Source organism: Oryctolagus cuniculus, chromosome 3 (genome assembly GCF_051225735.1).
Source record: "Oryctolagus cuniculus isolate XC-2025 breed Fujian yellow rabbit chromosome 3, ASM5122573v1, whole genome shotgun sequence".
NCBI lineage: Eukaryota > Metazoa > Chordata > Mammalia > Lagomorpha > Leporidae > Oryctolagus > Oryctolagus cuniculus.
Window position 1 is genome coordinate 182,041,932 of NC_142869.1, and position 27,567 is coordinate 182,069,498.

Genomic DNA, 27,567 nt, shown 5'->3' on the forward strand with positions numbered 1-27,567 from the left:
CATTACTGTATCGGGTAACACGGTGGATGCACAGTGTTTGTGAGGTTAAGAATCTGCAGGAAGGTACCGGGAGTCTGGCTGAGAGAGAGGACGCTCTGGGGAAGTAGACGAGAGGGAGCCCTCGCTCACATGGGGGGAGGGGGGGGTTGCATGACTGTCAGAAGCTGAGCCCAAGGGGTGAACGGAGACGAGGGGCCGGGACTCACAGGAGCAGCCTCCCCCCCAACCTCCGAAGGGGTGAGCAGGGCCCAGGGGCCAGGACTCATAGGAGCGGGGCCCCCTGAACTTCCAAAGGGGTGAGCGGGGACCAGGGGCCGGGACTCACAGGAGCACAGCCCCCCCAAACCTCTGAAGGGGTGAGCAGGGCCCAGGGGCCAGGACTCATAGGAGTACAGCCCCCCAAACCTCCGAAGGGGTGAGCGGGGACCAGGGGCTGGAACTCACAGGAGCAGAGCTACCCTGAACCTCCGAAGGGGTGAGCGGGGCCCAGGGGCCAGGACTCACAGGAGCACAGCCCCCCCAAACCTACGAAAGGGTAAGCGGGGACCAGGGGCCGGAACTCACAGGAGCAGAGCCACCCCGAACGAGACAATGGGCCTGGCTGAGAGTCACACCAGGGCCCACCAGCCAAGACCAAGGCAAACAGTCCAGGGCCAGACAGGTCCCCAGAGGTGAAGGCAGCATTCTGAGCCCACACGGCTCTCTGCTTCTAGCTGCCTGCGCCCTGCCTCTTGCGCGGTGGCTGTGTCAGTCTTACAACCGTCTCCTTACACATGGAAGGTGAAATAAACATAAAACCAGATCTTACCACACCAACTTACTAGGTCCCGTCTTCCTCCCCGGTAGCTGCGTCCCTAGCCCCCCCTGCCCAGCCGCCGGCAGCACTGTAACTTCCAAAGCGCCGAGTAAAATCTACTTCCCCAAATTCACGCACGATTACTACTATTCACTGATCCTCTATGTCTAGCAGACAGCACACCAACAGCTTGAACTGTTTGATTATTTCATTTACTCCTCAATGCCCCAAGGAAAGATCGCTGTTCTACAGACTAAGGACCAACAGAGTCCGGGGTCACACTGCTGGGAAGTGACCACTTCTGTGCGACTCCAGGGACAGCTTTTGTCCTACACTGCCCGCTCCCATGCTACCAGCCTCTTCGCTGGGCTAGAAATGGGGGAAAGACTGTCGCAGGCACACTCTGGTAATGAGGAACTGAGCCACCGGCAGCACTGCCAGTTGAGTGCCATGTTTAAGCCAGGAAAGACGCACGAAGTACGAACTCAGGGTACAGGCGAGGGACCAGAGACCCAGTGTCGGGGAGAGGAGGGCCGGGAGGCTGCTTCTGGGCAGGAAGTGGGGCCCGCAGGGGGCCCGGTGCAGGAAGACGGCGCCTCACCCTCAAGACAGGAAGGGAGCACTGATGCGTGCCGGGCATCTGCCCCACGTCTCTTACTTTCTCTTGGCAGTGGGGTTAAGGCTGTCAAAGGAGAAGGATAGAAGGCAGGCAGGAAGGGAGCAAGACCGTGAACATTCAAAATAAATGCCCCAGAAAGCAGAGGAGTGACCTCTCTAGGGAGTCAGGGCATTGTTTCCTTCAGAAGCCAGCACCGTGGATTTATGAATTCAGAAGTGGCCAGGCAGGAACTCCCTATCTGCCCTCTGAGTTGATATTTGCTTTCATTCTCCTGCTTATCCCTCTTCCATACATAAAACATTACTTCCATACATAAAAAATTACTTTTTATGGCCTGGGCCTTCAGGACAACACCAGGCAAGACAAACAGGGGCCCTGCCTTTACGGTCTTAGAAGAAACGAATGGAACCAAAAATCAAAATAGGAATGAGCGTTACACAGGAGAAGTGCACAGTGCTACGGAGAAGACGGACGAAGACCACCCAACCCAGACTGCAGGGGACATGGAGGACTTCCTTGAAGAAATAACACTCGAGACCTGCAGAAATGGTAGCTGCCTCGCAAGGAGAGAGCCGGAGAGCACTCATGGAGGAGACAACGAGGACTAGCACGGGCCACGGAATCCTGCAACAGGAAGAGCAGCCACTGTGCGACACCCGGGAGCTCCACATGGTAACGTGTGGAACAGGGCAAGGCTAGAGACGCGCACAGATGGGGCCAAGCTTCTGTGGGGCGTGTGAGAATTCTGCACTTCAGTACGAAAGCAACAGTGTCCAGCCTTGCACAAGATCAGCCTGGCAATGGGCTGCAAAACCGTCAGACAGGCAAGAGCAGGTGCAAGGTGAACGGACAGGAGGTCAAGAGCAAGGGTCCAGGCAAGAGAGGGTGCTCGTGGGGACGAAGCTGGTGACAGCGGGGCAGACAAGAGAAATGAACACCCAGGGAGGAGGCGTCACTCGGCATGTGAGACCTGGGTGAGGAGGAGTCACTCAGCATGTGAGACCTGGGTGAGCACCCAGGGAGGAGGAGTCACTCAGCATGTGAGACCTGGGTGAGCACCCAGGGAGGAGTCACTCAGCATGTGAGACCTGGGTGAGCACCCAGGGAGGAGTCACTCAGCCTGTGAGACCTGGGTGAGCACCCAGGGAGGAGTCACTCAGCATTGAGACCTGGGTGAGCACCCAGGGAGGAGGAGTCACTGGGCATTGAGACCTGGGTGAGCACCCAGGGAGGAGTCACTCAGCATGTGAGACCTGGGTGAGCACCCAGGGAGGAGGAGTCACTCAGCATGTGAGACCTGGGTGAGCACTCAGGGAGGAGTCACTCAGCCTGTGACCTGGGTGAGCACCCAGGGAGGAGTCACTCAGCATTGAGACCTGGGTGAGCACCCAGGGAGGAGTCACTCGGCATGTGAGACCTGGGTGAGCACCCAGGGAGGAGGAGTCACTCAGCATGTGAGACCTGGGTGAGCACCCAGGGAGGAGTCACTCAGCATGTGAGACCTGGGTGAGCACCCAGGGAGGAGGAGTCACTCAGCATGTGAGACCTGGGTGAGCACCCAGGGAGGAGTCACTCGGCATGTGAGACCTGGGTGAGCACCCAGGGAGGAGGAGTCACTCAGCATGTGAGACCTGGGTGAGCACCCAGGGAGGAGGAGTCACTGGGCATGTGAGACCTGGGTGAGCACCCAGGGAGGAGGAGTCACTCAGCATGTGAGACCTGGGTGAGCACCCAGGGAGGAGGAGTCACTCAGCATGTGAGACCTGGGTGAGGAGGAGTCACTCAGCATTGAGACGAGACCTGGGTGAGCACTCAGGGAGGAGGAGTCACTCGGCATGTGAGACCTGGGTGAGGAGGAGTCACTCAGCATTGAGACCTGGGTGAGCACTCAGGGAGGAGGAGTCACTCGGCATGTGAGACCTGGGTGAGCACCCAGGGAGGAGTCACTCGGCATGTGAGACCTGGGTGTGGAAATGAGGCTCAGGAAGAATAGAGGATGACGTTCAAGTTCCAGATTTGGGAACTGGATGGATGGTGAGCGGCACCAATTACTGCCAAAGAGCAGGTGTGGCAGGGAAGATTCAGAGGGCTTACTTTAAGACATCTGCGAAGCACCCAATAGACAAGCAGCTGGACGTATAATCAGCCCTCCCTAACCTTGGGTTCCATGGCCACAGATAAAACCACCAAGGAGGGGAACTATGCAAAAATACTGCATCTGTACCGAACATACATAGACGTTTTTTCCCTCATCATCAATCCCTAAACAACAACTACTTACATAGCACTTACACTGTTTTAGTTATTATAGGCAAAGATTAAACAATTATCCAATGCCCTCAGTTCTTAAAGTCACTCGTAATTTCCACCTCGTCCTGATTTGGAGTACAGGGCAGGACGTGCGAGGCGCCACTCTAGCCACAGAACTCGAGCGCCCTGGGATGCTGGTGTCGGGGACAGCGGCCCTGTGATCCCGAGGTCGCGCGACTGCACTGACCGTCGGTCTGTCCTTTCTGCTCTTCAGACTCGGGAGCAGTGAGCTGACCAGCCAGGCCACACCCCACCCCACCCCTGCAATGGATTCTCCCAGCTGCCAGGCTTCAGGGATGCAGCTAAGGCAGGAGAAATTACCGAGGGCTGAGAGCCCTCACCGCTCTCTCGGCAAACAACAAAAGACAACAACTTAGCAGCCAACTTTGCCGTCCCAGCTCTGTGCAGCAGATGTACAGAGGCAAAGGCAGGTTGCAAGCATCAGCATTTTTTTTCCAGATTTATTTATTTATTTGAAAGACAGAATTATAGAGGCAGAGAGAGAGAGAGAGAGAGGTCTTCCATCCACTGGTTCACTCCCAAGATGGCCGCAACAGCCGGAGCTGTGCCGACCTAATGCCAGAAGCCAGGAGCTTCTGGGTCTCCCGTGTGGATGCGGGGGCCCAAGGACTTGAGACATCTTTTACTGCTTTCCCAGGACACAGCAGAAAGCTGGATGGGAAGTGGAGCAGCCGGGACTCGAACCAGCACCCATATGGGATGCCAGCACTGCAGGCGGCAGCTTTACCCACTATGCCACAGTGCCGGCCCCACAGTATCAACGTTGCATACAGTCAGGGGTCACTTAATGATGGGATGTGTTCTGAGAAATTCATCGAGTGTATAGGTTTTGTGCAAATATTTATTATGCCATTTCGTACAAGAGACTTGAGCATTCTGTATTTTGGTGTCTGCAGGGTGGAAGAACCTGGAACCACCCCACTCAGATAACAAGGGATGACTGCATACAGAGGTCTGAAACCCGGCATTTGGATGTACAGAGCTGGTAAATGAAGACAGTGTGAGAGACTAGGACCTTACGGGGAGGACAACGTGAGAAGGGGCCCCTGGGCAAGACTGCTCCTCTAACACCGAGCAGGCAGCAGTGGTGACAAACAGGAAAGGACCGCCAGGAGCAGGAAAGGAAAAACAGGAATGTGAGGCCAAAATGCGAGGCAAGTAACTGTCTGAAGGAGAGTCGACTGTGTCTAAGGCTGAGTGGGCCAGGACACAGATGAGCAGAACTGGAGAAACCCTTCTAATGGAGACTGACGGAACGTGGCACAAGGAGGAGGCAGGGAGGAGAGGAAAATCTATTGAATGAGTTTAGCTCTGAATGAAAGATTGAAAAGGCCACAGAGGGGGGCCAGTGCTATGGCACAGTGGTAAAGCCACTCCCTGCAGTGCCGGCATCCCATATGGGCGATGGTTCAAGACTCAGCTGCTCTACTTCCAATCCAGCTCTCTGCTCTGGCCTGGGAAAGCAGTAGAAGATGGCCCAAGTCCTTGGGTCCCTGCACCCGTGTGGGAGACCCGGAAGAAGCTCCTGGCTCCTGGCTTCAGATCAGCTCAGCTCTGGCAGTTTCAGTCATTTGGGGAGTGAACCAGTGGATGGAAGACCTCTCTCTCTCTTTGCCTCTCCTCTCTCTGCGTAACTCTGACTTTCAAATAAATAAATAAATCTTTAAAAAAAAGAAAAAGAAAAGGCCACATAGGAAAATGGAGTTGAAGAGTGTATAGTGGAGCTCCTCATACCCATTAGAATGGCCATTATCAGACAAAAAGGACAAAAATAACAAGTGTTGGTAAGAATATGCAAAAATGAAACCTTAGTGTACTACTGGTGTGATTTCAAAATGACGCAGCTGCTATGGAGAACAGGATGAAGGCCCCTCAAAAATTAAAAACAGAACTCAATATAATCCAGCAGTCCACGTCTGGGCATATACCCAAGAGAACTGAAAGCAGGACTCAGGTACTTGCACACCCAAGTTACCCACACAACGATTCACAAGACCTGGACACGTCCACTGGCAGACCAACAGGTAAAGAAAATATGGAATATACACAGAACAGAACATTATTCCACTTAAAAATGTTAAAAATCCCTCCACATGCTATTACACGGGTGTTTCATTCAGTGAAACCAGCCAGTCACAAACCCAAATACTGTATGATTCTGCTTATCAGGGTTATATAAAGCAAACCCACAGAAATGGACAGGAACGGAGTTGCCGGGGCTGGGGGGGGTTGGCGGGAGAAACGGGGCCCTGCCTAGTGGGTACAAAGGCTCTGGGCATCAATTACACAACAATGTGACCATCCTCAACACCTCGGGACTCTACAGTTATAAATGGCTAACACGGCAAATCCGGTATTGCCTTTTAATCACGATTTAAAATTAAAAGGGGTGGGGCCAGCGCTGTGGCACAGCGGGTTAAAGCCGCGGCCTGCAGCGCCAGCATCCCATGTGAGCGTCGGTTCATGTCCAAGCTGCTCTGCTTCCGATCCAGCTCTCTGCTGTGGCCTGGGAAAGCAGTAGAGGATGGCCCAAGTCCTTGAGTCCCTGCACCCGTGTGGGAGACCTGAAGAAGCTCCTGGCTTCAGATCAGCTCAACTCTGGCTGTTGCGGCCATCTGGGGAGCGAACCAATGGATGGAAGACCTTTCTCTCTTTCTCTCTCTCTCTCTCTCTCTGGCTTTACTTCTCTCTGTACCTGTCTTTCAAATAAATAAAATCTTTAAAAAGATAAATAAATAAAAGGGGCATAATAGTACCCAAGCATACAGGAGAAAGGGTGAGAACAGGAGAGGCGAGGGGGTGACAGGGGCTTCTGTGAGGGGCAGTAGCCCGGAAAGTCAAGGTACAGACAGCAAAGGGAGGTCTCCGGGCTCCTACCACACTTCTGGTTCACGCTTACTCAGACCAAACTCAGAGCGAGGCTTCTGTTCACGCTCGACATCTAACAGGACTTGTTTAAAGTGCACAGACTACGTGCACAAGAAATTATGATGGTATCTCTACATACAGGACGGGGACCCGTGAGCTCCCCAAACCCGCCCGTCTCAGTGGGTGAGCAGTTCCCTGGCTGCACTGGTCACGGCCTAGACTGGACGCTTCTGGAGAGGCGCGCAGGAGCCTTCCCTTGAGGGCTTAAGGAAAACTGTTCCACCTTCAAGGATGAAATCCTGTCGTCTGCAGCACAAGTGATGCACCTACAGGACGCCAGGCTGCGCGAAGCAAGCCAGACACAGAAACTATACCGCACGTTCTCCCTCGTGCAGCAGGGGAGGGGTTCTCAACCTGGACGCAGACTGTCGACAGGCTAGCAGAGGGAGGGAGACAGAGAGCTGGGGTAAAAAATATACGGCGAACTGGGCGGGGATCATTAGTGGCAGTTCTACTCAGTTATGCAATACAAGATGTTAGTAACAGAAGCTCGGCATAGTTTATGGATTATGCCAAATACAACACACCAATACAAGATGTCCACAGCAGGGGAAGCCGGGGAGGGGGCACAGGGGAACTCAATTTTTGTTTTGTAAATTTAAAAGAATTGTGAAATTGAAAATTTAAAAATGTTGGGGAGAAGTCAAACAATATACGCCTTGTATTCCCTATTTGTAAAATCTCTGCTCAAACTCTTCTTACACAACAATTTTAAACTTCTTGGGTCTATTCTTCAGATGCAAGCTACTTAGCGTTGCAAACACTTGGAGAAAGAGAGTCTGTCCCAACTTCTCCAGGGCTGCAAAACACACAGCAAACAGCAGGCTGCATCACAGCTACTTCTGAAGGTGGCGAGTTGAGGACACTTATAAAAGCGTCAGTCTGAATTTCCTTCCCATGTGAAACCTCCCAACACAACGCACAGCTCCTCTGTTCTGTTAACCCAACGGCTGTTTAAGACACCTGCATCTCACACACCTGCATCTCACACACCCGCATCTCACACCCGCATCTCACGCACCCGCATCTCACGCACCTGCATCTCACACACCCGCATCTCACACCCGCATCTCACGCACCCGCATCTCACACCTGCATCTCACGCACCCGCATCTCCGACACCCGCATCTCACACACCCGCATCTCCGACACCCGCATCTCAGACACCCGCATCTCACACACCTGCATCTCACACACCCGCATCTCACACACCCGCATCTCACACCTGCATCTCACACACCCGCATCTCACACCTGCATCTCACACACCCGCATCTCACACACCCGCATCTCACACACCCGCATCTCACACACCCGCATCTCACACCTGCATCTCACACACCCGCATCTCACACCTGCATCTCACACACCCGCATCTCAGACACCCGCATCTCACACACCCGCATCTCACACACCCGCATCTCACACCTGCATCTCACGCACCCGCATCTCACACCTGCATCTCACACACCCGCATCTCACACACCCGCATCTCACACACCCGCATCTCACGCACCCGCATCTCAGACACCTGCATCTCAGACATCTGCATCTCACACACCTGCATCTCACACACCTGCATCTCAGACACCTGCATCTCAGACATCTGCATCTCACACACCTGCATCTCACACACCTGCATCTCACGCACCCGCATCTCACGCACCCGCATCTCACACACCCGCATCTCACGCACCTGCATCTCACACACCCGCATCTCACGCACCCGCATCTCACGCACCCGCATCTCACACACCCGCATCTCAGACACCCGCATCTCACACACCCGCATCTCACACACCTGCATGTCACACCTGCATCTCGCGCACCTGCATCTCGCGCACCCGCATCTCGCGCACCTGCATGTCACACCTGCATCTCACGCACCCGCATCTCACGCACCCGCATCTCACGCACCCGCATCTCACGCACCCGCATCTCACGCACCCGCATCTCACGCACCCGCATCTCACACACCTGCATCTCACACACCCGCATCTCACACCTGCATCTCACACACCCGCATCTCACGCACCCGCATCTCACGCACCCGCATCTCACGCACCCGCATCTCACGCACCCGCATCTCACGCACCCGCATCTCACGCACCCGCATCTCACGCACCCGCATCTCACGCACCCGCATCTCACGCACCCGCATCTCACGCACCCGCATCTCACGCACCCGCATCTCACACCCGCATCTCACGCACCCGCATCTCACGCACCCGCATCTCACGCACCCGCATCTCACGCACCCGCATCTCACGCACCCGCATCTCAGACACCCGCATCTCACACACCCGCATGTCACACACCCGCATGTCACACACCCGCATCTCACGCACCCGCATCTCACGCACCCGCATCTCACGCACCCGCATCTCACGCACCCGCATCTCACGCACCCGCATCTCAGACACCCGCATCTCAGACACCCGCATCTCACACACCCGCATCTCACACACCCGCATCTCACACACCCGCATCTCACACACCCGCATCACACACCCGCATGTCACACACCCGCATCTCACACACCCGCATCTCACACACCCGCATCTCACACACCCGCATGTCACACACCCGCATCTCACACACCCGCATCTCAGACACCCGCATCTCAGACACCCGCATCTCACACACCCGCATCTCACACACCTGCATGTCACACACCTGCATGTCACACACCCGCATGTCACACACCCGCATCTCACACACCCGCATCTCACACACCCGCATCTCACACACCTGCATGTCACACACCCGCATCTCACACACCCGCATCTCAGACACCCGCATCTCAGACACCCGCATCTCACACACCCGCATCTCACACACCCGCATGTCACACACCTGCATGTCACACACCTGCATGTCACACACCCGCATCTCACACACCCGCATCTCACACACCTGCATCTCACACACCCGCATCTCACACACCCGCATCTCACACACCCGCATCTCACACACCTGCATCTCACACCTGCATGTCACACCCGCATCTCACACACCTGCATCTCAGACACCCGCATGTCACACACCCGCATCTCACACACCCGCATCTCACACACCCGCATCTCACACACCCGCATCTCACACACCTGCATGTCACACACCTGCATGTCACACACCCGCATCTCACACACCCGCATCTCACACACCCGCATCTCACACACCCGCATCTCACACACCTGCATCTCACACCTGCATGTCACACCCGCATCTCACACACCTGCATCTCAGACACCCGCATGTCACACACCCGCATCTCACACACCCGCATCTCACACACCCGCATGTCACACACCCGCATCTCACACACCTGCATGTCACACACCTGCATCTCACACACCCGCATCTCACACACCCGCATCTCACACACCCGCATCTCACACACCTGCATCTCACACACCTGCATCTCACACACCTGCATCTCACGCACCTGCATCTCACACACCTGCATGTCACACACCTGCATGTCACACACCTGCATTTCAGTGTTGCTGTGCTCTTGAAACAAAGTCCTAACCCCCGAAAGACGGCAGTGTGACTGGCTGTCTCAATGATTTGTGTAACTCTGAAAAGTTTCTCTACTTAAATCTTACTATCACATTAAACCAAAAGAGGAGCTCTGGCCTTTCTCCTTCCGTGCCGGAAGGCTAATACTAACACCATGAGTCCTCGGAATTTCTTATTCAGACAGACGGCTAAAGTCCTGTCTTGTTTCAATTACCCTAGGCTTAGAGGATGCTTGGAGCCAGTCACAGGGGAGAGACGCGGCAGGGCAGGGCAGGGGCAGGCAGGGGAACGAGGCTGCAGAGAGAGACGCAGCAGGGCAGGGCAGGGGCAGGCAGGGGAACGAGGCTGCAGAGAGAGACGCAGCAGGGCAGGGCAGGGCCAGGCTGGGCAGGGGAACGAGGCTGCAGTGAGAGGCAGGGCAGGGCAGGGCAGGGGCAGGCAGGGGAACGAGGCTGCAGTGAGAGATGCGGCAGGGCAGGGCAGGGCCAGGCTGGGCAGGGGAACGAGGCTGCAGTGAGACACGGCAGGGCAGGGCAGGGCCAGGCTGGGCAGGGGAACAAGGCTGCAGTGAGACACGGCAGGGCAGGGCAGGGCCAGGCTGGGCAGGGGAACGAGGCTGCAGTGAGACACGGCAGGGCAGGGCAGGGCCAGGCTGGGCAGGGGAACGAGGCTGCAGTGAGACACGGCAGGGCAGGGCAGGGCCAGGCTGGGCAGGGGAACGAGGCTGCAGTGAGAGGCAGGGCAGGGCAGGGCAGGGCCAGGCTGGGCAGGGGAACGAGGCTGCAGTGAGACACGGCAGGGCAGGGCAGGGCCAGGCTGGGCAGGGGAACGAGGCTGCAGTGAGACACGGCAGGGCAGGGCAGGGCCAGGCAGGGGAACGAGGCTGCAGTGAGAGACGGACGCAGTAACATCCAGGAGACCACCGACTCCCAGTAATCGAAGGAGTAAAGGCAGCTTCCTTCCCCTGCTGCCAGAGCCCCCCTCAGCAGGGGAGTAACAGCTGCGTACGGGGCGATGAGGCGGAACCGCTCACAACGAGAAGCCTCTGTCTTTGGGCTTCTCGTATGCGGCATTTCAGTGACAAGCCCAGCTGGACACGACTGACGCTCAGGCACTGTCTGGCAGTTCTGCTGCTGGGGGCTGGGGGAGAAGGTGGGGGGGCTCCCAGACACTTACCAGTGTTTTCCATAGAGCCAGTGGCCTCCCCACGTCAGCAGGCACAGCCCAGCTGTAGTTTTCTTCCAATGATTTCGAAGTGTTTTAAAGAACACAGTCATCTTCTCCCAAGGACTTGCTAGGTTAGAGGGAGAAAAAGAAAAAAAAAGTAATTATTCAAGGCACATAGAGCACCCCTGGGACTCTGTGGTCCACTCCTTCATCCTCTCTCACTCCGGCTGCCCGTCCCCGCTCCTCTTCCTTCTTATCACTTCTCTGGCCTCATCCTCACCTCCACAGCAGCCCACCGACACTCCCCTTCTCCCTGGTCTGGTCAGCTTTTCCTTACTGCATTAGAGGGGAAGGCAGGAGAGAGGGAACCCAGCTTCCTCTGCTGTTCCTGCTTAGAGTCTCACTCTGCCATCCTTCCATGCTGGTCCTTGCAAATAAGGGACCCAACAACGCACGAGCGAGGTAAAGGGCTTCTCCAAATGCTGGCATGCACTGGGCCCTGGGCAGGGAGACTCACGGCAGGGGAGCAGCACACGGTGAGGTGAAGACGTGCAGCCTCCTGAGTGCTCGAAGGCATGCAGATGACAAAGAACTCGCAGCACTCCCACGGAACAGGCTGTGTAGGTGGTTTTTACTGCTGACGAAATAAAATGAGGGAAACACTCACCACCCTTTTCTTTAAAATTTATTTATTTGAAAGTCAGAGTTACGCAGAGAGAGAAGGAGAAGAGAGAGAGAGGGAGGGAGGGAGGGAGGGAGGGAGGGAGGGAGGGGGAGGGAGAGAGAGAGAGAGAGAGAGAGAGAGAGAGATGTCTTCCATCCGCTGGTTCACTCCCCAGTTGGCTGCAATAGCCGGAGCTGCACCAACCAGAAACCAGAAGCCTCTTCCATGTCTCCCACATGGGTGCAGGGGCCCAAGCACTTCAGCCATCTTCTCCTGCTTTCCCAGGCCACAGCAGAGAGCCGGATCGGAAGTGGAGCAGCCGGGATCCGAACCGGCACCCATATGGGATGCCAACGCTGCAGGCAGCAGCTTTACCCGCTACACCAAGCGCCAGCTTCTCACTCACACATTTCTAAAAGGTAAATTAGCACAACTTTACGAAAAAGGGTGTACAGTGTACAGTATCTATGTTTTTCTTCATGACAGAAAAACCTCAAAATATCAAGTAAAATAGACAAGACAATAAACGTAACTGGTAATATTTCAATCAAGTTAAAAGGGAGTGGGGGCGACATTGCTCTGTTCTAACCCAGCTCCCGGCTAACGACCTGGGCAGGCAGCAGACGGCCCAAGAACTTGAGCCCGACAGCCACATGAGAGACCCAGAGAGAATTCCTGGCAGGTGGCTTCAGCCTGGTCTAACCTCAACAGTTGCAGCCATCTGGGCAGTAAGCCAGCAGATGAAAGAGTCCCTCCTTGTCACTCTGCCTTTCAAATAAGTCAATCTTTAAAAAAATAAAATGAGTGCAAAGGACCAGTGTGTGACACAGTGGGTGGAGCCACCACTTGAGATGCTGGCATCCACACCCAAGTGCCATTTCAAGTCCTGACCTCTCTGCTTCCGATCCAGCTCCCTGCTAATACACCTGTGAGGGCAGTGGATGAAGGCCCACGTGCTTGAGTCCCTGCAACCCACGTGGGAGGCCAGGATGCAGTTACCCGGCTACCGGCTTCAGCCTGGCCCAGACCTAACCACAGAGAGAACCAGTAGTCACAAAATCAACCAATCAACCAATCACTCTGTCGCTCTGCCTTTCAAATAAATAAATAAAAAATTTTAAGGGAGATGACTCTTATTTAAAAAAATGATTGTACTGGCGCTGTGGTATAGTGGGTTAACACCCTGGCCTGAAGCGCCGACATCCCATATGGGCGCCGGTTCTAGTCCCGGCTGCTCCTCTTCCGATCCAGCTCTCTGCTATGGCCTGGGATAGCAGGAGAAGATGGCCCAAGTCCTTGGGCCCCTGCACCCCTGTGGGAGACTCGGAAGAAGCTCCTGGCTCTGGATCGGCGCAGCTCCAGCTGTTGTGGCCATCTGGGGAGTGAACCAACAGATGGAAGACCTCTCTCTCTGTAACTCTGTCTTTCAAATAAAAATAAATTTTTTTAAAAAAAAGATTGTAAGTTAAAAAAAATACCAATAGAAATAATCACAAACAAAATCTTAAAGTATTTCCAAGTTGGGGACAGTTAATGGTATTTTATTATTATTTATTTTACATTTTAATTGCAATGTGTTTTCTAAGTTTTCTAAGATGAATAGTAATTACTTGCTAAATATGTACGTTAAACAAAATCTCCTGTGACTGTGTGCAATGTAAATAGACAAAAAAAATAAAAATAAAAAACCATGCTACTTCCACCAAAAGGTCTCACTCTTAGCCTCCTTTGTTTAAAATTCCTCTTAAGGTAAGAAACATCAGGGCCGACACTGTGGCATAGTGGGCTAAGCCTCTGCCTGCAGTGCCAGCATCCCATTTGGGCGCCGGTTCAAGTCCCAGGTGCTCCACTTCCGATCCAGCTCTCTGCTGTGGCCTGGGAAAGCAGTAGAAGACGGCCCAAGTCCTTGGGATCCTGCACCTGCGTGGGAGACCCAGAAGAAGCTCCTGGCTCCTGGCTTTGGATCGGCTGACCTCCGGCCGTTGCAGCCATTTGGGGAGTAAACTAGCAGGTGGAAGACCTTTCTCCTTGTCTCTCCCTCCATCTCTGTCTAACTCTACCTCTCAAATACTCTTTAAAACACAAGGCATCACCAGGAGCAATGAAGCCAGTGGCAGGGGGCCCGCCCTCCTGGGAGTCTGCCTGCCAGCCGGGCTGGTACCGAGGCTCCCAAAGGCTCACCGAATTCCTCAACTCCCCTCCTTCTGGCTCTGAAGCACTCCCTCATCCCAGAGGCCTTTCAAAGCACCTGCGTGCTAGGCCCTGTGCCGGGCACCAGGACAGAGTCACACCTGTCACAGTTATGGCTGCAACACAGGCAGGTGAATGCCAGGTGGGGAGCACGGGCTCAGTGCGAGCCTACAAGACCAGAGCTCACCTTGTCTGGGCATCAGGGGTGGGGCATGGTCAGGGGCGGCTTCCGAGTCATCACGAACAAGAGAGGAGCTGCGTGTGTTCTATGCTGCAAACCTGCGTGGCCCCGTCCTTACGTTAAAGCCCTGATCCCTAGATCTATGCATTCATCCTCTCTCATGAGGATACGGCAAGGAGAGAGAGAGCCATTACCAAGCACCCTGACTTCAGACTTCGCACCACCAGAACTAGGACAAATAAACAGCCACTGCTTAGGCCACCAGTCTATGGTATCTTGTTAAAGCAGCCCCAACTAAGACGCACACAGGGCAGGACAAACAGGAAGGTGTGCTCAGACACACACGAGGCAGTGTTGGGGCAGGAGGCTTTTTCCTCACCCAACACTAGGTTCACGGCTGAGACCCCTACAGCAAAAGACGGCTTAAGAAAATATATAAATATATTTAATGCAAGTTCTACGTGACACAGGAGTCTTCAGAAACGAAGACTCAATGAAACAGAAATGTGTGCTTTTATGCTGTTTGATAAGAGTGGCAGAAGCTATGACCTAAAAGTAATAAACATGGCAAGTCAGCAAGGCCTGTTGGTTTGGATTCTGCTTTCAGCGAGAAGGGCATCCATGTCCTCTGGGTACAGGCAGGGTGCCTTACAGGAGGGCCTTACACAACGGCCAGAGGATTCTTCGATGGCCAGCTTTGGGGAGGAGCGTGGGAGGAATGAATGAAGAAAGTCCTAGAGTGAGCTTTGCCTCTGCTGGTCCCTCAAACGCCAAGGCACCACATTTTGGGGCAGCATGTCCTGAACCCCTAAAGAGCAAGGGTCCAGGGCAGAGCTTGTTAAAAATACACACTTGGGCATTAACCGTCCACACAAGAATCTCACGTGCTCTGAATTCAGCTGTTATCTTCGTTTTTAACAAGCACGCCCATGACTGCCGTGGGGAGATGTTTTAGAACCAGTAACCACTGGCTTTCAGATAAGGGACTAGGGGTTGGGAGGAAGACTGGAAGAGACCTATACTAAGCACTTTGGCTATTATGTTGAAAACTCCTTGATGAAATACAATCATATTTGAACTGCACAAAGATCACTAAGTAGCAGGATGGAAAGTGCACTGGCAGAAGCTGAAATAAACATCAAGAAGCCCCCGGGAAGTTATTTGAATCATCTCGCGGTACCTGAAGGAAGGAACAAGCAAGACGGAGAGGATTTGGAGGTCCTGATGGAAATTCGAAGCACGTGATGATACACTGACTGTAAGCGGTGAGGAGGAACCCAGCCAGGAATAGATTTCAGTCCCTTAGACCTGGACTGCATGCATGGAGACAGTGTGCAAGGTTGGAGGAGACACTGCGTTTGATGCCTGAGGGGCAACCAAATGGACATGCCCACGGCAGGTCAGGGTTTAGCCCCTGAAGCCAGGAGAAACTGGGTAGCAGACAGACTTGGTATTCATCCTCCTAAAGGAACTCAAGTTTGATCGCAGATACCAGTCAGGCAAGGCACCCAAGTGGGAGACGTGGAGGAGGCTCCTGGCTCCGGGCTAGGCCTGCCCCAGCCGGGGGTCCCTGGGGCCATCTGGGGAGTGAACCAGCAGATGGAAGATCTCTCTCTGTGGCTCTCCCTCTCTCTCTGTTAACTCTTCCCAACAAATAAATACATCTAAAAAACTGAAAGTAAAAAAACCAGGCAACGTGACCATGGAGTGAAAAGAATGCCAGCAAGCCGGAGAACAATCTAAGAGGTGACAAGTCTGCCTAAAGGCCAGTCCTGACCTAGCAGAACCCTGCTTTGAGTGCTTAATGGCTTGCGGATTACAGGAAAACGTATTGGAAGGAGCAAGGCCACAGCCTGGACCTGGATTCCAAGGCTAGAGTGGTCAGCTGCACCAGTGAGGGACCACCACCCGCCCTGACCACCTACACCTGCCCTGACCACCTACACCTGTTCTGGCTGCACCAGTGAGGGACCACCACCCGCCCTGACCACCTACACCTGCCCTGACCACCTACACCTGCTCTGGCTGCGCCAGTGAGGGACCACCACCCGCCCTGACCACCTACACCTGTTCTGGCTGCACCAGTGAGGGACCACCACCCGCCCTGACCACCTACACCTGCCCTGACCACCTACACCTGCTCTGGCTGCGCCAGTGAGGGACCACCACCCGCCCTGACCACCTACACCTGTTCTGGCTGCACCAGTGAGGGACCTACACCCGCCCTGACCACCTACACCTGCCCTGACCACCTACACCTGTTCTGGCTGCACCAGTGAGGGACCACCACCCGCCCTGACCATCTACACCTGTTCTGGCTGCACCAGTGAGGGACCACCACCTGCCCTGACCATCTACACCTGTTCTGGCTGCACCAGTGAGGGGCCACCACCTGCCCTGACCACCTACACCTGCCCTGACCACCTGCACCTGTTCTGGCTGCACCAGTGAGGGGCCACCACCTGCCCTGACCACCTACACCTGCTCTGGCTGCACCAGTGAGGGACCACCACCTGCCCTGACCACCTGCACCTGTTCTGGCTGCACCAGTGAGGGGCCACCACCTGCCCTGACCACCTACACCCGCCCTGACCACCTACACCTGTTCTGGCTGCGCCAGTGAGGGACCACCACCCGCCCTGACCACCTACACCTGTTCTGGCTGCATCAGTGAGGGGCCACCACCTGCCCTGACCACCTACACCTGTTCTGGCTGCGCCAGTGAGGGACCACCACCCGCCCTGACCACCTACACCTGTTCTGGCTGCACCAGTGAGGGGCCACCACCCGCCCTGACCACCTACACCCGCCCTGACCACCTACACCTGCTCCGGTTACCGTCTGGGGCTGGGAAGAGCACCTGTAACGTTTTCTGTATTTGTCATCACCACATGCAATCCTCAGCTACGTAACATACATGTCACATGACATCATGTAACATACACATGTCCCCTTCAAAGTAACCGGGGCAATGTTCGCTCCCCAATCTCATCAGAGGCTATGCATCTTGGCTAAAATCGAGGTACCGTATCGTAGAGGCAGCTTTTCCTGCGTTCCAGAGAGCGCTTCCACTCCACGGCGCCCCCCCGCCCCCGCCGTGGAAGGTGGGGTGTGCGCCCCCCCAGAGCCGGCCCCCCAGAGCCGGGAAGGCGCCGGGCATGAAGGAACCTCCCGCCCTCCACGCGCGGCCACTCCCGGCCCCACTCCGCACCGCTGCCCGAGCCGACGGCCCGCAGGCGAGCGGCGGCGCTGGGACGCGAGCCCTGCACACGCGCCGCCCGCGCCCCGCGCCCGGCCCCGCCGCCCGCACCCCATCCCCGCGCCCGGCCCCGCCGCCCGCACTCCAGCCCCGCGCCCGGCCCAGCCGCCCGCACCCCAGCCCCGCGCCCGCACCCCGGCCCCGCGCCCGGCCCCGCCGCCCGCACCCCAGCCCCGCGCCCGCACCCCGGCCCCGCGCCCGGCCCCGCCGCCCGCACCCCAGCCCCGCGCCCGCACCCCGGCCCCGCGCCCGGCCCCGCCGCCCGCACCCCAGCCCCGCGCCCGCACCCCAGCCCCGCCGCCCGCACCCCAGCCCCGCGCCCGCACCCCAGCCCCGCCGCCCGCACCCCAGCCCCGCGCCCGCACCCCAGCCCCGCGCCCGGCCCCGCGCCCGCACCCCGGCCCCGCCGCCCCGCCGCCCCGCCGCCCGCACCCCAGCCCCGCGCCTGCACCGCGGCCCCCGCACTCCAGCCCCGCGCCTGCACCGCGGCCCCCGCGCCCGCACCCCGGCCCCGCCGCCCCGCGCCCGGCCCGCCGCACTCACCCGCGCCGGGCCCGCGCTCGCCCTGCCTTTCCTGTGCGCTCCCTCAAGATTCCCCCGCTCGCTCGAGGGAAACCGCGGCCGCCGCCCTCGGGTTCCGCCGCTGGCGCGTGCGGGCGCGGCGCTGCCGCCGGGGTAGGGGTCGGCGGGGCCCACCGCCCCGGGGGCTGCCTCCCTCCGCCCTAGTGTCGCCCGGCGCTGGGTCCCGGCGCGCCTGCCGAGGCCGACCCTGCTTTCGGGGCCTGGAGGCGGGTCGGCAGGTCGGGAGAGGAGCGCCCCGCGCCCGGGGCTTCCGGCCCCCAACGCGGGCGCCTGCCTCTGAGGACGGCAGGTGCAGCGGCGCTCGGCCCTCCGTCCCAGGGACGCACCTGCCCCCACTCTCCCCGGAAGGGACCCCCGAATTCCCTGATACAGCTTGTTTGCCATGTGTCCGTCGAAGTCCTTTTCCTCTGCCGCCAGGTGCTGGGTAAGCCCTGGCTTGGCGAGCGATACCCCGCCCACGCGTGCCCTGCGCGTGTTCATGAACGAGCCTGTTTTTCTCTGATCGTCTGTTTCTTGTTACCGCATCGAGGCCAACTGCAAACCCAGGAGGGTGGGGGAGAGTGGTTGTATTTTCCGGCCCTGGACAGCACGCGCAATGGGGCGGGTTCACTGGGCTGTGTGTGTGTGTGATGTGGTCTGGCTGACACTGGGCACATCTCTGCAGCCGCAGAGAACAGATTCTAAAGACCCAAAGAGCGACAGAGAAGCCAGGGCCCGTGCAGACCCCCTGAATTCCGTCCTCAGCCCCCACGTGGGCGTGGGGACCAAGCCAGGACCTGGCCGCGTCTTCCTTCATCCATCATCCAACACTTGCTGTGCAGGTACTGCGGCTGCACCGACGGACAACACCCTTCAGTACAGAGCCTCTGTGGTAGGCACAGAGGATGGAGTCGATTAGGCTTGTGAGCTGGAGGACCACGCCTTCCCACGCCCCTGTGTGTCTCAGGCCCCTACTGGCCACACCTGCACGCCCACCTGCCAATCAGGCTAATTAACCGCTCCCCTTTGGAAGTGCCTGCGGTGGGCCCGCCCCTCTTTGCCTTTTCCCCTTTCTTCACTTTGCCTTGTCCTTTGCCCTCCCTGCCCCACCCCTTGCTGCCCCCATGCCTTGGGGCCACCTGCTGCATGCTTCCCGGCCTGCATGTCCACCACTGGTGCTCAGTAAGAAGCGAGATTCCCCTTTCTCTTTTAGACAGGGCCCTCACTCTCCTATGCATTGCTCTCACTGAATAAAAGCTAAAACTTAACATGCTGCCTGGTCTATTTGTGCCAGTATTCAGAATTGTCTGAATATGTGGCAAGAGCCCACATGGCTTATTAATATGAATATATGTTAATATATGTTAATATATTCGTATTAATAAGCAAATCGGTAACACTTTGAGCAAACTGAAAGCATGTACTGCAGTTGCTTATAGAATAAACCCATATTCCTGTGAGGGCATAGGAGTAACTGCTGACGGTGTCCAGTCACTCCCAGGAAGCCGTGCCTACAGCTCCGTATCTGAGGCGTCTCCCCAGAATGACGACAGGCCATCCTTGAATCTCTGTAGCTTCCCATTAGATCAGTCTGATACTGAGGATTATAGAGGTAAATGCCTGTTTAGAAGTAGGATGAGGGCCAGCACTGTGGCGTAGTGGGCTAAACCTTGGCCTGAAGTGCCAGCATCCCATAGGGGCGCCAGTTCATGTCCCAGCTGCTCCTCTTCCTATCCAGCTCTCTGCTATGGCCTGGGAAAGCAGCAGAAGATGGCCCACGTCCTTGCGCCTCTGCACCCACACGGGAGACCCGGAAGAAGCTCCTGGCTCCTGGCTTCAGATCAGCTCAGTCCAGCTGATATACGATGTACACATACCTGCTGTGTAACGACATTTCTGCCAGTGAAGGACAGCATCCGTGGTGGCAGTCCCACAACCAAAGCTGGAAAATGCCGGTCATCTACCGACGTGGCGATGTTGTGACCTCAGAACACCACACACCACTCCTGTCTGTGGTGGTGCTGGTGCCGACGAGCCTCCCTTGTAGCCAATTACATAAAACTATAGCACATACAATTATGTACAAGACCTAACCCTTGATCGTTACTAACAACCACATCACTGGTTTATGTGCTTAACATTTTTAAAGAATTATGTTAGAATGATTTTCTATTTATGAAAAGGTATTTACTGTAAATGCTGGCAGCAGCCTCACACTGTGTCTCTTGATCGCATCGTTTTCTCTTGTGATCTCATATGTTTTGTTCATCACGGTCCTGGGAGCAGAAGGCTATACCATATACAGAAAGCGTGTATGGCCTAGAAGTGCAGTGAGCTACACCACCTAGGTCTATGACGTTCACACAAAGATGTAATTCTCAGACTGCGTCTTCACAGTTGAGTGACCCACGGCTCAGACTTTCCCTCCCAGTTGCATATGTCAACGACACAGAGCGGGGACTGCAAAGGTGGCTGCCAAACTGTCCTTTGATTTCCTGCAAAGTGGGCACCAGGGGGTTCTCACCTCTTGGTTACTCCTCCCTGCCTTTGCCACTTCCATGAGGCCCTCACAGCTGGCCAGCTTGGCTAACCCTGCTGGTAGACTCGATAGCAGGGATAGGGTGTGCAGTGGCTCCTGCAAGACAAGCGGCTCACTGCCAAGTCAAGACTGCCCCAGAGTCTGTACGTTACAGGTGCAAAACACAGAGGAGGAGTGGAAGAGTGGCAGCAGCACAAACCAGGTAAGGATGGGCCTTTTCACTGTTGAGTCTTTGCTCTACCTGCACCTCTTATGTTGCACTGGCAAAGTATGGTGTACCTTGTACTTCCTTACCCAACACCCACTCCCCACCCTCCCTTCCTAACAGGAACCAACTCTTGTTCAGGCATACCCTTCACCTTCCCCACCGCTGCCTGCCTGGACCTACGTCACAGGTAAGTGGTCAATCCCACTTCCAGTACGAGGGCTCGGTTGGCACTCTTTAAGATAATCCTTAATAGCAATTCTTTTTTTTTTTTTAAGATTTATTTGAAAGAGTTACACAGAGAGGAGAGAGAGAGGGAGAGAGAGGGAGAGAGAGAGAGAGAGAGAGAGAGAGAGAGAGAGAGAGATCTTCCATCCGATGGTTCACTCCTCAACTGGCCGCAATGACTAGAACTGCGCTAATCTGAAGCCAGGAGCCAGGAGCTTCTTCCAGGTCTCCTGCGCGGGTGCAGGGGCCCAAGGACTTGGGCCATCTTCCACTGCTTTCCCAGGCCAGCAGAGAGCTGGACTGAAAGTGGAGCAGCCAGGTCTTGAACCAGAGCCCATATGGGATGCTGGCACTTCAGGCCAGGGCATTAGCCCACTGTGCCACAGTGCCAGCCCCAATAGTAATTCTTGTTCTGCCAGTTCACCAGCCCCAATAGTAATTCTTGTTCAGCCATTTCTTAGGTTAGGAGTCAATCCATAGCTCAGTTTAGACCACAGCCTTAGGAGAAGTCTGCTGAGAAATCTCTAGGGAGAGTTACCTCCTTCTGAAAACAGGGGATTCAAGAAAGAAATGGTGATCAACACTAAAAACATAAAGCCAGGTGGAAAGCCAGTCCCTAAAGACTACATACTGTGTGACTCCATGTGCATGAAACCTCCAAGGCCGAGCAAGACACGGCGCCAGAAAGTAGATTAGAGGTTGCCTGTGGCTGGGGTTGGGGGAAGTCTTGGGGGAAATGGAAAATGACTATAATAGTATGGGAATTCTTTTAGGACTGATGAACATGTTCTCAAATTGACGGTGGTAATGGTCACACAACTCTATGAGTATACTCAAAACCAGTGAATCAAAGACATTGAGAGAGTCGTATGGTATGTGCGTTATCTCAATAAAACTGTAAAAAAAAAAAAAAAAGAATGCAATGGCCCCATCTTTCCCTCTGGACAGGATCATCTTGTCCATAATGCCTGCAACTGCCGTGGTCACTGTTGATCCTGAAGGGAGCCAGCCTGGGGCAAAGACAGAGGACGATGAAGGGAAGCACCTGGGTCCCTGATGATGTCGTCAAGCCGAGTGATTTGACTGCACTGCGTCTGCAGCTTCCCCACACGCTGGACATCCTGTTATGGGAAATAACAGATTCTCTTATTGTCCACATTTTCCATTCCTTGAATGGGCACTGAAGAAATTACAAGCCATCGACTTTCTGAGGGTAAGAGATACAATAAAGACATTGCTTTTCAAAAGAGGTGAAAAGGGTGACAATCAATGGCAAAAAAAGCGAGTTGTCACCACTGGAATGCTTAACCCTTTTGAAAAATGCATTTGCATTTTATTTGAGAGCGAGCGAGTGAGGGAGACTTCTTCCATCCACTGCTTTACTTCCCAAACACCCCAACAGCTGGGGCACAGCTGAAACGAAAGGTCTGAGCTCAATCCAGGCCCCCTCCACAGGTAACAGGGAACCAAGCACTTGAGCCGTCACTCGGGGTGCACACAGCTGGAGCCTAGAACGTGAAGCAGAGCCAGGCACTGCAGAATGGGATGCTCGCAACCCAACAGTGACTTCACTGCTATGCCAAGCACCTGCCCTTGCTCAGCCTTTCACTGTCCCAAAAATCATCCTCTGCTCACTTCCCTGCACCTCGAACCCGGGCCAGGCTCATTTTCTATGGATTCACTAACAGTAAAATTGAGCTGACGATTCAGAGGAAGACGTGGTGCTCGGGCCACTTTAGGAGCCTTGCTTGGAGCAGCTCAGACAAAATCTCCTCGTGAGGACAGTGCTGCCCCGATGAGGCAGCACGTCCATTAAGGAGAATTACATGAAAAACTTGTAACATCCATGTCAGTTTATGTAATTATCTTATGCATAGAGACTTCTTTAGACTACTTGGTTTCCCCCTAAGAAGAAAACTATGAAATGGTATTCCTGTGATATTTATGCTTAAAATCCTTTCCTTATTATGACCTTTAATATCCACTGAATCTGCTACTACCAGATTGGAAACATGTAAATGAGGCCTTTCCAGAACCCAGCGGGCTCCCAGCAGAGAGACTGTCTTCCCGTTACCACGTTACCACGGGGGACTTGGAGGAGCCCTCTGTATGGCTCTCCGTCATCCCTGGTCTGCAGGGGCCCCGATTGTCCTAACTGTGACTTCTCTCTCCTTGTCATCCTTTGCCTCCTACTCCTCCTGACCGGCTGGGCCCTGGCTAGCACTTCCCACTGCCTATTTTACATGAGAGCAAAAACAAACAAGATAGGCTAATGGTGCTTATACAAAGCAAGGTCCCCAGTACTGTTTTTGCAAAACCCAGTTCTCGGTCGGCACCGTGGCTCACTAGGCTAATCCTCTGCCTGCGTCCCGGTTGAGGCGCCGGATTCTCTCCTGGTTGCCCCTCTTCCAGTCCAGCTCTCTGCTGTGGCCAGGGAGTGCAGTGGAGGATGGCCCAAGTGCTTGGGCCCTGCACCCCATGGGAGACCAGGAGAAGCACTTGGCTCCTGCATCGGATCAGCGTGGTGCGCCGGCTGCGGCGGCCATTGGAGGGTGAACCAACGGCAAAAAGGAAGACCTTTCTCTCTGTCTCTCTCTCTCACTGTCCACTCTGCCTGTAAAAAAAAAAATTAAAAATAAATAAAATAAAATAAAAACCAGTTCTCAGAGTAACACAGTCTCGAAGTACCCTGGGGCAAAAAGGGGGAAATTTCACCTTTAATAGATTTTAAGTTTACTTGAAAGATTGTTCTCATTTCCAGGAGCATAGAGTCCAACAGAATATCTCTGCTTTGTTGTTTTTTATTTTGTTTTGTTTTAAGGAAATGAAGTTTCAATCAAAACTGTAGCTATTATAGCGTGAACCTAATACATAACTACACAGTTGAAAATTTGCATCTTTATACTTCCTATGACTATGAATTGCTCTTTAGATGAAGGATTTAGGAGAGTAACAGGAACTTAGCATAGTCATAAGGTTTCCAGGCAGGACTGGCACTGTGACGTAGTGGGTAAAGCTGCTGCCTGCTGTGCCGGCATCCCATATGGGCGCCAGCTCGAGTCCTGGATGATCCTCTTCTTATCCAGCTCTCTGATACGGCCTGGGAAAGCAGTGGAAGATGGCCCAAGTCTTTGGGCCCCTGCACCTGCCTGGGAGACCTGGAAGAAGCTCTTGGATCCTGGCTTCAGATCGGTACAGCTCCAGCCATTGCAGCCATCTGGGGAGTGAGCCAGCAGATGGAAGACCTCTCTCTCTCTCTCTCTCTCTCTCTCTGCCTCTCCTCTCTCTGTATAACTCTTTCAAATAAATAAATAAATTTTCAAAAAAGGCTTAGAGGTATGCTTTGCTTTAACAAATAAGGCGATATTAAAATGCATCATTAAGTGACTCAATCATTGTGTGACATCATGGAATGTGATTACACATGCCTATGTGGTCTCATGGTGCATTCAAGACACATGCTAGCCGGCGCCGTGGCTCGCTAGGCTAATCTTCCGCCTGCGGCGCCGGCACACCAGGTTCTAGTCCCGGTTGGGGTGCCGGATTCTGTCCCGGTTGCCCCTCTTCCAGGACAGCTCTCTGCTGTGGCCCGGGAGTGCAGTGGAGGATGGCCCAGGTGCTTGGGCCCTGCACCCCATGGGAGACCAGGAGAAGCACCTGGCTCCTAGCTTTGGATAAGCACAGTGTGCCAGCCACAGCAGCCATTGGAGGGTGAACCAACGGCAAAGGAAGACCTTTCTCTCTCTCTCTCTCTCTCTCTCACTGTCCACTCTGCCTGTCAAAAAAAAAAAAAAAAAAAGACACATGCTGAGCACAGGATGGATGAGGTGCTACAGGTGTAACATGGCATACTTTTCCAGCAAACCTTTTTTTATAAGTAGAAGTATGCTCTAAAGTAATGATTAAAAATTATGGTAGGGGTCGACATTGTGGCATAGCAGGTAAAGCTGTCATCTGCAGTGCCAGAATCCCATACAGGCACCAATTCAAGTCCCGGCTGCTCCACTTCCCATCCAGCTCTCTGCTGTGGCCTGGGAAAGCAGTAGAAGATGGCCCAAGTCCTTGGGCCCCTGCACCCACGTGGGAGACCTGGAAGAAGCTCCTGGCTCCTGGCTTCAGATCGGCGCAGATAAAACCATTGCAGCCAATTGGTGAGTGAATCAGTGGGTGGAAGACCCACCCCCTCTCTGCCTCTCCTTCTCTCTGTGTGTGTGTAACTATGGCTTTCAAATAAATAAATAAACTTTAAAAAAGTATAGTAAATACATAAACCAATAACATAGGCATTTATATTATCAAGTATTGTGTGCAGTTCCTGACTGGATTCCTATTATTCTACAGAACTGGAAGCATAGAAGGCCTGCTTATCAGCACCATCAAAAACTCATGCATGGTGTGACGTGCTAGGGTGTCACAGCTACAGTGCCACCAGCACCAACACAGACACTGCACGGTGTGACATGCTAGGGTGTCACAACTACAGTGCCACCAGCACCAACACAGACACTGCACGGGGTGACGTGCTAGGGTGTCACAGCTACAGTGCCACCAGCACCAACACAGACACTGCACGGTGTGACATGCTAGGGTGTCACAACTACAGTGCCACCAGCACCAACACAGACACTGCACGGTGTGACGTGCTAGGGCGTCACAACTACAGTGCCACCAGCACCGACACAGACACTGCACGGTGTGACGTGCTAGGGCGTCACAACTACAGTGCCACCAGCACCGACACAGACACTGCAGGGGGTGACGTGCTAGGGCGTCACAATTACAGTGCCACCAGCACCAACACAGACACTGCACGGTGTGACGTGCTAGGGCGTCACAACTACAGTGCCACCAGCACCAACACAGACACTGCACGGTGTGACGTGCTAGGCATCACAGCAGCTACAGTGTCACCAGGCAAGAGCATCTTTCAGCCCCTGGAGTCTTCCAGGACCACTGCTGACTAAAACGTCATTATGTGGTACACCACTGGTTTTTGGAATTTTGGTTTTGACAGAGCGGTAGTCCTGTCAGGCCTCCCTACTCCATACATGGAAACCCCAGGTGAAACCTCACAATATTATACAAAGTGAATACCTGATCTTTGCAGGAAGAAAGGCAAATCCCACAGAGCCACGCCTGAAACCCTTGACCAACAGTGGGGTGAGGCCTGGGGTGATGTCTGCTGTCGCTCCCCCTCTTCATGGAGGAACGACACAGGACCCTGCGCTGTTCTTTCATCTGCTCGGCCCTCCCCGGGTTTGCTGCTGGTTCTTCCCGGGTTGGCTACTGTCCCTTCCACCTCCGTGGAAGGGCGGTTCCCCCTGCCACATTCCCCACTTCCGCAGGGGAGTGGCACACCGCCGGCCGGCTCTCTCGGGGGCTGCACAGGTGTTCCCCTTAGATGTTCCTGGTGCATGCCGTCTCTCTCCTCCTTTATAGTCCTCCTCTGCCAATCCTAACTCGGCTGCCCACACGCCGAGTACGCTGCTCTCCAATCAGGAGCAAGTCCTACAGTTTATTGGCTGAACTGGAGGCAGCTGTGTAGAAGCTGTTTACTCCTCTCCCAGCGCCATATTGTGGGAGAGCAGATGCATAGAATAAGTCTTAATTCCAGTAACTCAGTCCAGTCCGGGTTGCTCCCCACAGTCTGCAGCTCAGACCCTCAGGCCTCTAGGAGCCAGGTCTCCGCCCCAGCGGGGGAACAGGAGGTGAAGACGTGAGCCCTCCAATCACAGCGCGGCTGGAAGTGAGACCGCTGAAGGAGCTACAACAAAAAGCAAATCCACTCCCCAAGGAAGCTTGCTCCTGCCAGAGCTGTAGGCGGAAAGCCACCTCCTCTAATAGAGCGGAATATCAAACCTGTGCCTCCGTGGGGTTTCTGATTCGAATACCCACACTGCTGTGACAATCGCAAAGCTGGGGGAACTGATACACAAAAATAGTGGTGCAAGACTGATAACAGCTTCGAGAGTCACAGGAGAAAGTCCAAAAGGGGTCTGGGGGATCCCCATGCACCAGGCCACAAAGTGGACCCTCAGCAGAAACCCAGAACACATGAAGGGCAATGAGCTTGGAGTGAGTCAACAGAAAAAACACACCAGGAGAATCAGAGCCCAGACTCTAAACAATTGAGTTGCTATTTGGAATCAAACAGTTTAAAGTACTAAAAAACATAGAGATGTTAAAACCTTAAGAAGGAGACAGGACACAAGGAAAAAAGTCAGATTTTAAAAGATCCTAACATGACATCCAGACACGGTTATTGAAATAAAAAAGCCCAGTGGTAGGTTAAACAGGAGATTTGACATGGTTGATGAGACAGTTTTTGAAACAGAAGACAGAACACAGAGCTGAGGCTACTACCAAATACAGCAA

The 27,567-nt window shown here is 54.6% G+C and overlaps 1 protein-coding gene and 2 long non-coding RNA genes across 28 annotated transcripts in view; 2 read left to right on the forward strand and 1 right to left on the reverse strand.

The window, feature by feature from the left end:
* AGK (acylglycerol kinase) overlaps positions 1 to 18,717 on the reverse strand; it is a 103,897-nt gene extending 85,180 nt beyond the window's left edge. For 4 of the 26 annotated variants that reach the window (XM_089329652.1, XM_089329649.1, XM_089329651.1 and 1 more), the window contains exons 1-3: positions 18,203 to 18,222; positions 11,883 to 11,999; positions 11,375 to 11,492 (exon numbers count right to left, since the gene is read on the reverse strand). Coding sequence is in view for 15 of the 26 variants with exons in the window: in XM_089329638.1 (XP_089185764.1) it covers positions 11,375 to 11,492; positions 11,883 to 12,002; positions 18,568 to 18,625 (296 nt within the window). In the remaining 11 variants the exon portion in view is untranslated. The other 22 variants (XM_089329641.1, XM_089329653.1, XM_089329646.1 and 19 more) reach the window with 19 other exon arrangements.
* LOC149127641 (uncharacterized) lies at positions 18,537 to 19,488 on the forward strand. The gene is made up of 2 exons (XR_016231832.1): positions 18,537 to 18,665; positions 18,912 to 19,488. It is a non-coding gene; the product is annotated as an uncharacterized LOC149127641 (long non-coding RNA).
* A 1,596-nt stretch (positions 19,489 to 21,084) lies between these two features.
* On the forward strand, positions 21,085 to 22,292 carry LOC149127642 (uncharacterized). Its single transcript, XR_016231833.1, has 2 exons — positions 21,085 to 21,154; positions 22,141 to 22,292. It is a non-coding gene; the product is annotated as an uncharacterized LOC149127642 (long non-coding RNA).
* Positions 22,293 to 27,567: the final 5,275 nt, after the last annotated feature.